Source organism: Mobula birostris, chromosome 26, assembly GCF_030028105.1.
Source record: "Mobula birostris isolate sMobBir1 chromosome 26, sMobBir1.hap1, whole genome shotgun sequence".
Lineage (NCBI taxonomy): Eukaryota > Metazoa > Chordata > Chondrichthyes > Myliobatiformes > Myliobatidae > Mobula > Mobula birostris.
The window spans coordinates 26,097,332-26,110,366 of NC_092395.1; the positions used below are offsets into that span (position 1 = coordinate 26,097,332).

General features: G+C 43.9%; 1 protein-coding gene across 1 annotated transcript in view; it reads left to right on the forward strand.

Moving 5' to 3' along the window:
* Positions 1-481: 481 nt before the first annotated feature.
* Positions 482-13,035, forward strand: part of cpamd8 (C3 and PZP like alpha-2-macroglobulin domain containing 8) — a 106,515-nt gene continuing 93,961 nt past the window's right edge. Inside the window, exons 1-5 of the mRNA XM_072243950.1 lie at positions 482-1,070; positions 1,534-1,685; positions 1,808-1,830; positions 10,657-10,822; positions 11,806-11,858. Of these exons, the coding sequence (XP_072100051.1) occupies positions 991-1,070; positions 1,534-1,685; positions 1,808-1,830; positions 10,657-10,822; positions 11,806-11,858 (474 nt within the window). The 5' untranslated portion in view covers positions 482-990. The remainder of the gene's footprint in view (positions 1,071-1,533; positions 1,686-1,807; positions 1,831-10,656; positions 10,823-11,805; positions 11,859-13,035) is intronic.

Consider the following 13,035-nt stretch of genomic DNA (forward strand, 5'->3'; position numbering starts at 1 on the left):
ATGGCTCCTTTGTGCGCCATAAATTTCCGCGGTTCTGCTGTTTTGTTATTTCCAGCCGGGGCGAAGCTGACTTGATTTTTTTTTCAGGGTTTGAGTGGGAGACGAAGTGGGGAGTTGTCTTCCTGAATTCTGGGTCAGCTCGTCATGAGAAAGGAGCCGGCAGAAAGAGAGTGTCTGAAAGCACAATATTGGAGATTCTCCACTTGATCCGGTGATCTGGGGAGGGGTGGAGAGATGTGGATTAACCCAGGGACCAAGCGGCTTTGAGCAGGGTGGGTCCCCTCCCCTCCCCTCCCCTCCCCTGAACAATCATGTCCCTGCCCCCACCTCCCGGACCTGTCAGTGATCTGCTAAGGAGATTCCATGTTTGATCCGCCCCCGGCGAAAGGACTGAAGTCATGTACCCAGACCCAGTTACGCCGCTGCGCTCAGGGTGTCCCGTGGCGCCGCGAAGCCACAGGAAATTCCCGGCGCTGTCATTTACTGAGCGGTTGTTAATTTTGTGTTGTGTAAAGTTGGCGGGTCTGGGGCGGGGGCGGGCCGGTATTTACAGCCCAGGGATGTCATTGGTGAGGAGAGTTGTGACTAATGCCAAGTCAGCCAATGCTGGGTCTCGCTGGGCATAGGGATCGGTCCCGGGCACAGCCAACCGCACGGAACCAGAGAGACATCGGTAGAAACAAAAGCTTCCCATCAAAGCAGTGCGGAGCCTGCAACTTTCAGGCAGGAATGCCTTGTCCCCACAGCGAGTGCCGGAAGCAAATGTGAGGGAGCAACAGCCGGCCAGGCCGAGACCGTGAGTGTAAAACCTCCCTCAGCTTTGATCCACGGAGGAAGAAGTTATTCCCCGTGAGGGTAGACTAAGTGGAGGTGCTCGGGGCTACGGGTTCACGGCTCTCGATGGCCCCAAGTGCCCTCTGAGCACACGGCAGCCTGGCGGCATTTTAAACCGGTTTCATTCCCACCCGCGCCGTTCAACGGACTCTGGAAATGAGGCAGTTCAGTCGCTGCTGGTGGATTTTGGCCAATCTCGTGGGCTACTGTTGCCTCTCTCGGTGCCAACAAAGACAGTAAGTGTTCGTGAGTGTGCGAGGAAGTGTATGTGTGAGAATGTACGCGTGTTTGAGAACGTGAGCGCGTGTGTGTGAAAGTGAGTGTGAATGGGTGTGATAAGAGATTGTGTGCACCAGAGTAACTGAGAGTTGGAGAAAGCGTGAATGTGCGAGTGTGAATGTGTTTAAGAAAGTGTGAGTGCAGAGAAATTCAGAGTGTGAGAGAAAGTGCGTGTGAAAGCGTGTTTGCACAAGAGTGCGAGAAAATGTGTCTCTAAGAAAGAAAATGTGTGTGCAATGAGTGTGTGAGATAGTGTGAGTGTGTGCGAAAAAGGTGTGTGTAAGAGAGCAAGAGGATGTGTTCTGTTTAAAGGGGATTATATCAGGGCACGTTCTGGCATTTGAGGGTATAGATTGTGAGTGAGAGAGTGCCACTATCCATTGCAGCCTCTTTATCTGTCTATCCTTTGCTCTGTTCTAGGGGTTACCTGGTAACAGCTCCCTCAGTTCTCAGGGCAGGGGTTGATGCAGTCATCAGCTTTACTATATTCAAGCCACTATCAGAAACCAAAGTCCATGTCCAGCTGGTGGTGAAAGGAGAAACGGTGGCTCATAGTCAGGGCTCTGTCTTCGGTGAGTTCTCATGCTTCGAGCTTCAGAAAGATTGCTGTAAACTTTTGCTTCATCTCAGCTTTAATGAAAGGTGTTTCTGTGTTTTAGTAATCGATATATATGGTATTTGTTTTATTTTGCAGAAAAGGGAACAGTCACATTAAAGGTAAGGTGGCAATTATTTCCTGTCAGATAAAGTTTGGGAGAGGGAGTGTAAAGACCCAGCCAATGTGCAAGTGGTGAACTTGACAACAATGTAGATCCCATTCAGACTCTGAGTGTTTTTGTTTCTCCCTCTCCCTGCCCCTTAAAAATATTGTTGTGTCTCAAGATACACCATCTCAGCCTTTACCACTTCTTCCAGCTGTCCCTATAACACTGAATGTCACTTCATCCGTCCTGTCTAACATTCTGCATCTTTCTCATGTATTTTATTCCGTTGTACCTGTTGCCCAACTTCTCTTCACTTCCTTGTCACTGTTCTTGCTCAGTTTCGTTCTCTACGTCCAACCTTGCTCTCTCAGCTTCCCTATTGTTCCCTCATTCTGACATTTTGTCGAGCTGTTTACTCTGGGTTCCATTTGTTAAAGTGACCTTTGTTTCCCCATCCTGCCTTTGGCCAAAAGGTGTCACCCGGTACCTGCTGCTGACTCCCCTCCCAATATGCACCTCCTCCCCCCTGTCAGGTTCTGACTCTTGATGACATAAGACCTCCAGCCCTTCCTCCCACTGCTGGCTGTGGGCATCGAGGTGGACACTGACACACACATGGGGCTGGCTGTGGGAACATTTCTTCCTCCAACTTATGGAGGTTTGAGGGTATTGGCCACTCTAGAGGCTTCAGCACCTCTGGAGAAGACAGCAAAAGGCAAAACAGCAAAAGGCAAAACTTCAGCAAACTCTTCAATTCTTTTCCTCGTTATTCTTTCTTTGCCCGTGATTTCAATGATGTCCTGGGATCCAGGAACCCTGTTGCTCTGATCCCACAGCTTTGGGAACAGGTGGAGCGAAGGCAGGCAGTTTAACATCAGAAAGCAAGGAGAAAGGGCAGGACAGCTGAGACTGAGACTCCTTTGGCCATCTGTTGTATGAGGTATGGCAGCAATCGTATCAGCTCAAGTCTTTAATAGACTCTATTTGCCTAGTGACTCTTGGCTGCCAAGCCTGAATCATCATAGATGTCCCAGGGCCGGGAAAAGATTCTTCTTCATCCCAAACTGATAGTCAACAATGAAATGTAGGTGGAGTTAGTGTGGAACCCACGCCCAGAGAGAGCTAGTGTTATGTGCCTGAGGGAGAGTTGATGCATGTGTACCCTGTACCCTGGGGAGCAGCAATGGCTAGTGAGTGCTATATCCCAAGTGAAGTTGGTGATGGGTTGGGGTTGACCCCAACTACAAGTCTCGGCTGATTGCGTCCAAGGCCTGAGACCGTGAACGTTCCAAATGAGTATTATCAGGGCTTCGTAATTCATATTCAACCGCAAAGAAACAAACTCCAAAATTCAAAGTTTCGATGTAAGTTTATCCTCAAAGTCACGATATTTTATCCTGAGATTCATTTTATTACAGGCATTCACAGTAGGTGCAAAGAAACGCAATAGAATCAATGAAAAACTACACACAAAGATAAACAACCAATGTATAAAAGAAAACTGTGTAAATATTTAAAAAAAAAATAATAAGTAAGTAATATTAAGAACATGAGTCACAAAGCCCTTGAAAGTGGGTTCTTGAGTTATGGAATTAGTTCATTGAGGTGAGTAAAGTTATCCGTGCTGGTTCAGGAGCCTGATGGTTAAATGGTAATAACAGTTCCTGAACCTGGTGGTGTGGGACCCAAGGCTTCTGTACCTCCTGCTTCTGCACATGGCCTGGATGGGTGGGGGTGGGGGCATGGAGGGAGTGGGGGACCCCGATGATAGATGCTCGAACCTGATTTTGTGCGCCAGTCCATATACAACAGAAGCTTGGTCTTCTCACATGTAGCATAGCCCTGAACAACTTCATTTCCGATCCTGATGGCTGTGGCAATCCTGATGTATTCTGTGCTTGCTATTCCTTTTCATCTTGATGTTGTGATCTTCAGATTCTGTACACAAGTGTTTTCATTAGGATCAATTGAAACCACCCACAACTCGGGAAAAGAATGACCTTGTCTTTTCTCTTTCACCTTCCGGTATCTCAGGTTTATGCAAAAAAAAAATTCTTCACAGCCAGTCAGCTTCCTGTGGTGTAGCAACTAGTTATAATGTATGGTGTGGCTGTGGGAATGCCAGTCCTATGCCCTGGAAAAGATTGTAGTGAACAGTTTTGACGATCTTTTAGAGTTTGCCTTTCACTGCTGTGGTGAGGAGGAGATTGGTGTTTCCATTACCGTAAATGAGGGCCACATTTTCTTTGTCCAGTTTTGGACTGCCTGTGTCTGGCTGTGAGTTTGGCTCAAGTACTGACTCAGTAGGGTTGGAGACGAAGCATTTGTTGCCATTAGACAGGGTGCGTTATTAGAGTCCTTCCCATGGTGAGTTGCTTGGTTCAGGCTCTGATCATAGTGTCCCATCCATTCTCCAGTGGGTCCAGCTGTGTTGCGTTGCAGAGTTGCAGTTGGTGATGAGGGTGACTGAGGCTTCCCATCTAATATCTGAAGGAGTTACTCTGCTGTGTCAGGAACCAGTTGACAGCCAATGACTTCAGTGGTCAGTAGTGGCATCATGGAACATGCCTGATCCATCCTTTCCCCACAGATACTGGGATTCAGTGTTTTAAGCTTTACTGTGGAGGAGAGTGCTTCTGCTGAAGATTCGATGGAATGGCCTGTAACTTTCTGCAGTGGAAACATTATTGTAACCCTCAGAGTTCGTTGAGGATAGAACTGACCAAGACACTGGGAGATGCTCATAAAGCAACTTGGTAATGTGTTTGTCCTTTTCTATTTGACAGATTGATCTATAAAGTAAAAAAATCCACAGGGGTCCAAGGGGAAAGTTTGCATCATTTATTAAAAACTTGACAGTGACAAAGTACAGGGTTATAGTTGATGGAAGTTCAGTGGAGCTCTGTGGGACTCAGTACTTCACTTTTCATGGTGTGCATTATTGTTTGATGCTCAAGTGCAGTTCATCTAGAGAGGAACAAGAGCTGTTCAATCTTCTTCATCTTCAGTCATTGATTTACAGTATGCAGATGATGCTTGTGTACGTGCTTATTCAGAGACCTAGCTCCTTGTTATCACTGACTTCTCCTATGGAGCGTAAAAGAGAGTGGGAATTACCGTTTGTATATTAAATGACTGGAAGACAAAGGTCCTCTGCCAAACAGACCCACCAGGCAACATTACCTTCTCACTCTCCCTCCATGCTGCCCTATCGCTCAAGGTCCAAGATGAGTCTTCAAACAAGGATCACCTTCTAGATCTTCGGAGATACCTATCAGCGAAGGTAGATAGTGATGATGAAATTCACCACCCCCTTTAGTGCACAGGCACAGCTATTGGTCAACTGAAGAAAGAAGTGCTCAAAGACCAGGAATCAAAGCTGGCACTAATCGAGTGGCCTGGAGAGCAGTCGTGATTCCTGCCTCCTGAGTGCTTCTGAGACACAGACCAACCGCAACAGGCGTGTCTGGGGTCCGCAATTCCCATACCGTAATTCCCAACTTTTAGGGTGTTCTTGTGGTTGGGGCATATAGCAAGTAACTTCAGCAACTATCTTCAGGCACCAATCTTCAGATCTGAATATGGACTGTAGATTAAATTTAAAATGCAGCTCTGGGCAATGGGATCCTAGAGCTGTGAAAAGAGCAGTTGATTGAAGGACCAGACAATGTTGATTAATATTCTTTGGAGGGTAGGTGCAAAGGGGGGTGGGTGAGAGTTATGTGTGATTCAAAGGAAGCATTGTAGATACATTGTAAATACAGAATTGTCCTTTGATCTTCAGTATATAAAATGTCATGTAGTGTTGGGTCAAGCAGCTCTCTTCCTCGAATGTGATGCTGCCGTGTCTCATTTTCTCGAATAAAGAGACTACCTCATACCTACCTGCTCTGTCTCTCCAGTGACTTTTTACACATTACAACACCGACTACCTCAAGTTGGAAAATAAGCAAGTCATCTACAATCCTGAGTGATTGAGAATATGAAACTATTTGGATGTAAACTTAAAAGCCACCATGAAGAAGATTGATACAGATGAAAAAAGATCAGCAGTGTGGATGATGGGAAGAAAGTTTAAGGCCACAGGAAGGCAATGTTGAACTAGATAGGTGGTCTGGAAAGAATCAGATGGAATACAGTAAGGGGGAAATCTGACATGTGTTCAGGGAGGGCAAACAAAGCAAAGAATACGTAGTTATTGGTAAACGCTAAGTAAAGGAACGTGCTGATCATGAAGTGCCAATACAGAAACTGTTGAAGGTGGCAGGATGGGTCAGTGAGCTGTTACAAAAGTACTTGCCTTTATTGGTTGAGGAATACAATGCAAGAGTGGGAAGGCCTTGCTTTAATTGTCTAAAGCTAGTTTGGAAACAGCTAAGGTAGTTTTACAGTCCTGGTTACCACGTGACGAAAGGTTGTATAAAATATTAAGAGGATTCAACAGGGTAGACAGTCAGGGCATTTCACTTAGAGACATAAATACAAAATTTGGAGGCATAGACTTGTTAATTGATGGAAGGATGAGAGGGGAGTGGAGGGGAAAAGCTACTTCACTCAGTGGGGTACTGAAATGAGATGCTTCAAATGATGTTGAAGAACTATTACCTGTCAGCCCACAGACCAAAAACTGAGAAGTGTGATTAACTTGGGTTTGTGGGTCACATGGATACTGTGGAACAATGCCTACCTTCTGTGCTGAAATTCCAATAGTTTTATGATCTGCAAGCAATCTGGAGCTGATACAAAGTTACAAATAGTTTGGCATTGTAGCTTGTATTTAATAAGAGGGTTATTCTGAATAAGGAAAATAAATAATTTCAGGTGATACTCTGAACAGTATTCCTGACGCGGGAACAGATGGGAACTAAGCTAGTGCATTGCTGAAAACGGCCTGCAGTTCTAGTTTCTGTCAATAGAGGTTCCCAGTGAGGTGGTAAAAGGCAAAGCAGAACCATTGCAGTACTGTATCTGCACAGGACAATGTGGATGTCCAGAGAAAATAAGATTTTCCCTGAGGCTGGATTGAATTGAATTGCATTGACTTTATTACTTCCTTCGTATACATGAGGAGTAATAGTCTTTACGTTACGTCTCCTCCGAAGTGTGCAATGTGCAATTTATAGTAATTTTTAATAAATAGTATGTGCAACAGGATAGTCAATATAATAGAAATACAAGTTGTGTCAGCATGAATTAATCAGTCTGACGGCCTGGTGGAAGAAGCTCTCCCGGAGCTTGTTGGTCCTGGCTTTTATGTTGCCGTACTGTTTCCTGGATGGTAGCAGCTGGAACAATTTGTGGTTGGGGTGACTCGGATTCCCAATGATCCTTCGGGCCCTCTTTACACACCTGTCTCTGTAAATGGATTGCTTTCTTGTGTGTAGATACACTTGTTCTGATTTTAGCTTCTTATAAATTCCTGCAGGGGTGTTTGTAATAGGAATTGCTCATGTAAATATGATGGTTATTGCAGAGTTTGAGTGTCTTTGTCAGGACTATTTCAGAGATCATTGGTACCCATTGCATTAACATCACTGAGACGTCTCACCATCAGCATGGAACTTTCACCCGAACCAACCACATACTGTTACTACAAGACCAAGCAGGAGACCGGGTGTCCTGGAATGAGCGGGCCACTTCCTAGCATCTGATGGGCTGAACACCATCTACAATGCACAAGCTAGGAATACACTGCTTGCCTGGATGGGTACAGCTCCAACACTTCAATAAGCCATCTGGGATAAAGTTGCTAGTTTGACTGAAACTCCCATATCTTAGAATCAGGTTTAATATCACTGATCCATGTTGTGAAATTTGTTGTTTTGTGGCAGTAGTTGAGTGCAATAGATAAACTACTATAAATTATAATAAGAAATAAATTTAATTACTGTACTTGCATATATTATTACAAATATGTTAATATATTTATATTGTTGCAAAAAGAGCAGAAGTAGTGAGGTGGTTGCTCATGGGTTGGTTCATTGTCCATTCAGAAATCTGATCCATGTTCAATTTAATATTGGAGAATGTATACAATATACAACCTGAAACTCTTACTCTCTGCAGGCCAAATGGCCTAATTTTGTTCCTATGTCTTAAGGGCATCCAGAAGAAAAACCCCAAAGAGTGAATGATGGGAAAAATGTTAGAGCCACAAATCCCCTTCTTCCCCCTTCCCACGCAAGGCATCAATCCGCACCCCACTTATCCCGGCAAAAAGCGTTGGCCTCCCCATCACCCGCCATGTGCCAAAGGATTAATATCCTCCATCAGCCGTACACCGGTGGCTGCAGAATATTCACAAAAAGTTACTGCAGTTACTCCTCTGGCTAATCCAACGACACCTTACAGGACAACTTTCCCTGAGATTGACCAGGGCCTCGGGCACATGGGAGCATTACCATTTACACATTACCGTTCAAGTTGTGCACTATCCTTACTAGGAAGTGTATCATTGTGCTGTACACACTGACTGTGTGCAAATCCTGGTACAGCAGTCCCTGGGTTGCATAGAAACATAGAAAATAGGTGCAGGAGTAGGCCATTTGGCCCTTTGAACCTGCACCGCCATTCAGTATGATCATGGCTGATCATCCAACTCAGAACCCTGTACCTGCCTTCCCTCCATACCCCCTGATCCCTTTAGCCACAAGGGCCATATCTAACTCCCTCACTGTACACAAGGTTTCCATTCCTAAGAACTCTCTATAAACCCATTTCTCCCGAAATTAGAGATGTCCATTTTTTTTATAGTATCCCATAATGTACTGCTCTGCATCTATTTACTGTAATTCTTGTATTTCATTGAACAATTACCCTAATATTACCTATAATTAAACAAATGGAATGCATTAGATTCCGGTTAATTGGGACACAGTGGGACCAGTATGTTTTGGCTTAATTGAGCGGCTGCCCCAACTAACTGAAGTTTCATGGAAATAGATAAAAAGCTATAAAAAAGACAAAGGACCATTTAACTGAGTAACAAATTATGTATTTAAATGAAATATAGAACAAATTAGAACATTACCAAGTTCCTAATAGTTATCAACACAGGAATTTATCCACTGTACAATGCTATTTTTTGTTTTGATTGTAAGTAAACAAAATCAGTGCAGATAATGGACTGCCTTTGTACAATACTTAAGACGATCGTATTCTCCAAGTCTTCATTTTCATTGTAACTTTCAAGATGATAGCTGATGCCTTCAAATTCTCTGTAATTCCTAACTTGCTGAAGTGGTGCAATTGTCTCATTTTCACTCTTGGCCGTTTGTGTCCAGAATGGTTGAAAGTGCACTGAGCAAAACAGTTCTGAATTGTCTTACTGCTTATTTCCCACCAGCTATCAGTGACAAAAATCACTGCTTTTTGAACACAAACATCTGCCACTGACGCTATTTAAAAACTGTTCATTCTAAGCACAGTGTAGTGTCCAATGGTCACAGCTAGTGCATGTGACTGACGTTAGTTAGAAACCGTTTGGCAATAGTCTCCTGTCCCATTTAAGCTTCAGTGTCCCAAGTAAATGAAGAGAACCTCAGCTACTTTCTTGATTTAGTTTTTGTTCTTAAGAATTGTCCAAAATAAATGCCTGCTCTGACCAACTGATGGCCAAATTAACTGGATTCCACTACAGTACACTATTCAAAATTGAAATTGCTATATAACATACCATCAAATATGCATGCATTTCTATGTAACAGCCTGGGTCAAAAATACAGATATGCTTATCTGATCCAGTGTCTAATATACACACCATCCTATGGTATACATCGTATACTGGTATCAATATGTACAGGTGCCCAGTACAACTTCTTATGTAATGCACTGACCAATTGACCCTTCTTCCTGTGTTATACATCATCCAGTACACAACTGCCTTTATAACATGTTATCCAATACTCACAGCTCCTCATGTATTGCACTGTTAAACTGTATGAAAACTGTTCAATATGGATTCCTGTGTCAATCCCACAACAATTATCTAGCTCCGTCATTCAGTTATAAAGTTCATTGTGAATTGCCTGCCAGCATTCTCACTGGTTGTTCTGTGATTGCCATTACCTCTCGCTGATAGTGATTTCGCAGGCGAGGCTCAGTTACGTGTGGAGGTTCCTGACTCGATCACCACGAGGATAACCGAAGCAGTCAGCCGGTCGCAGGAGAGTTTAGTTCTTATTCTCTAACAGTTAGCGGGGCGGCACGGTAGTGTAGTGGTTAGCACAACGGTTTACAACACCAGCAGCCCAGGTTCAATTCCCGTCGCTGACTGTAGAGTTTGTATGTTCTCCCTGAGACCACGTGGGTTTCCTTCCATAGTCCAAAGACCTACTGGTTGGTATGTTAACTAGTCATTGTAAATTGTCCCGTGATTAGGCTCGGATTAAATCAGGGATTGCTGACGGCCTGTTCTGAATTGTATCTCAATGAATAAATAAATAAGGAGTTGTCCCAAATAAGTGGCTGCCCTGATTAACTGATGGCCCAATTAACTGGAGTCCACTGTATATGTTGTAGTAATTCATTAATGAATACCATGAAGCATTATTGATGCTAGCTTGAAAAATACTTTAAGAAATGTAAGGGAAAGTTGCATAAAGTTGTATTTCGTTAGTTGGGTTATTCATAACCTGGAGAGCCCCTGTGCTCTTTTCCCATCACGAGTGTGGGAGTACTTTCATCAGGTACCACCTTGTTATGAGTGATGAACAATAAATGCTGGTTTTTCCAGCATTGTACCAGTCTTGAAGAATGAGTAAATGAGCAGCTGAAAAGTGGCCTCCAGTCACTTCTTATCCATTTTCCTCTTATTTAACCTCTTTCCTTTACCTTCCAGGTGCCGCAAGGATTCAGTGGACAGGCTCAGTTAAAAGTGTGGGGCAATCGATATCTCACCGATGGTGGACACATCTTCCACAACTTTACAACCGTCACTATCGACTCTAAGGGATCATCAGTGTTTATCCAGACAGACAAACCCGTCTATAAACCGAAGCAGAAAGGTGACTCTTCCTTACCCACCTGTCTGCGTTCCCCATGGCCTGAGTCTCAGAATATATCAACTTGTATTAAATGCTGAGAGACCGAGGGAAAGAAAAGGAGGGTAAGGGAGGGGGTGGAGATGGAAGGAAGGAGAAACAGAATATCGTCATTACGGAAATATTTCAATTTGACTAATTTCCCCAAATAAAGTCATGATCCAAGTCCTTAGAGGGAATGTACTGAGGGAAAACTGCACCATTCAATTTGGTGTTCTATTGGTTCAATTCATAAAGGTTAAATCCCTACGTGCACCTGCCTTGTATCTGTGAGCTCCCCTTTTCACCCTCACTTTCTCTGTCTCCTCTTTGCCTTATTCTTCCCTTCTTTCTCTCTCTTATTCACTTTTCTCCTTTTCTCTCTTCCATTTAATGACATCCTTTCTTCTCTCTCTTTTTCTTTTTCTTTCTCTTTCTCCTGTATTTCTTTATCTTTTATTTTTCTTCTGTCTTCTTTCTCTTTGAGGGTAACCAGAGGGAAGAGCTTTAAATTAATTGGGGAAGTGTACTGGTCAGCATCCACACAGTTTGTACCTCCATTTTACTTGCAGCCAGTTTATGTGACATGATCAAAACTAGTTTCACTTAACTTAAGTTGCCTTTTAACTTAATCAAGTGACATTAAATGCACCTATTGAATCACTTAGAGACGTTTGTAGAGGTAACCAAAAGCTTGGTTCAATGGATTCATGTTAAGGAGTGCTTAAAGGAGGCTAGAGAGATTTTGAGTGGGAATTGCAGAACTTAGGGGCAAGGCCACTGACAGCATGGTAATCGGTTGTAAGGGGATTAGATTTAGGGATAATTGAACTGTTAGAATTGGAGGAACACAGGTATCACAGATTTGGAGCTCCATCCAGAGTTGGGGAAGCATGCAATATGTGTTTACTAAAGACATAATTTGTACTACTTTTTTACCGGTGCCTTTCTCCCTCTTTCCTTCACAGTGCTGATTAATGTGTTCACCGTCACCCCTGACCTCCGACCCACTAATCAGAAGGTAGGATTTGTCACTGTCCCTGCCAGCCTCTAGTTTTGTGTTTAAATTAAATATACAGAAAGACTGACTGACCTGATGAAATGTGAGCGACAATAGCAGCAGGCCTTCTGGTCCATCCTATTTCTAAACCCAGGGGTAGCAGGAGGGCAGAGGATAGCTGGGTTCACCTCAGGCTGACACTCGGCCTCTCAGCAGTCGTATTGAACTCCTGGATCCATAGGGGCTGGGTCAACGATTTGGACTGAAACACTGTCTTCCTGCAAATCCGCATTAATGCTGTGTCCAGCGTGAAGCCATTGGCTATGTTCCAACCCAACATCAAGCTTCTTACAGGATATAAGTTTCGGAGATGGTTTGAACATCCCTGTCTTGGTCAATGATGTTTCTAAGCATACAGGTTAGCATGGTAGCAAAGTGGTTAACAGCATGTAGAACATAGAGCCGTATAGACCCTTTGTCCCACAACGTTGTTTAACCTACTCCAAGATTAATTTAACCTTTCTCTCCCACATAACCCTTCATTTTTCTTTCATCCATGAGTCTCTTAAATGTCCCTAGTGTATCTGCCTCCACCTTCACCCCTGGCAGTGCCTTCCATGCACCTACCACTCTGGGTTTTCTTAAAAGAAAGAAAAGAAACTTGCCTCTGATATCCCCCTATACGTCCCTGCAGTGACCTTAAAGTTGTGTGCCCTTGTATTAGTTGTTTCCGCCCTGTTAGCGGACAAGCAGCGTTTTGGGTTGTTGTTCCAGAGTCATAAATCTGACTCCCACCGAGGGCAGCTGGGGAATGTAACGTTAAGTAAGGTAGTGCAGTGGTTAGCACAATGCGTTACAGTACCAGGGACCCGGACCCGGACCCGGACCCGGTTCAGTCCCGCCACTGTCTGTAAGGAGCTGATACGTTCTCCCGGTGACCTTTTGGGTTTCCTCCCACAGTCAAAGACGTTAATTTGGAGATTGTAAATTGTCCTGTGATTAGGTTAAATCGGGGTTTTCTGCGTGGCACAGTTCGAAGGGCTGGGAGGGCTTATTCTGCAGTGTATCTCCATAATAAACTAAACTTGGGAAAAAAAGATGATGCCAGTCTTGGTAAAGGTGACTGTGAAATGAACAGGCTGTTGTAAAGCAATCTGGTTCAATAATGTCTTCCTTCAGAGGAGGAAATCTGTGATCC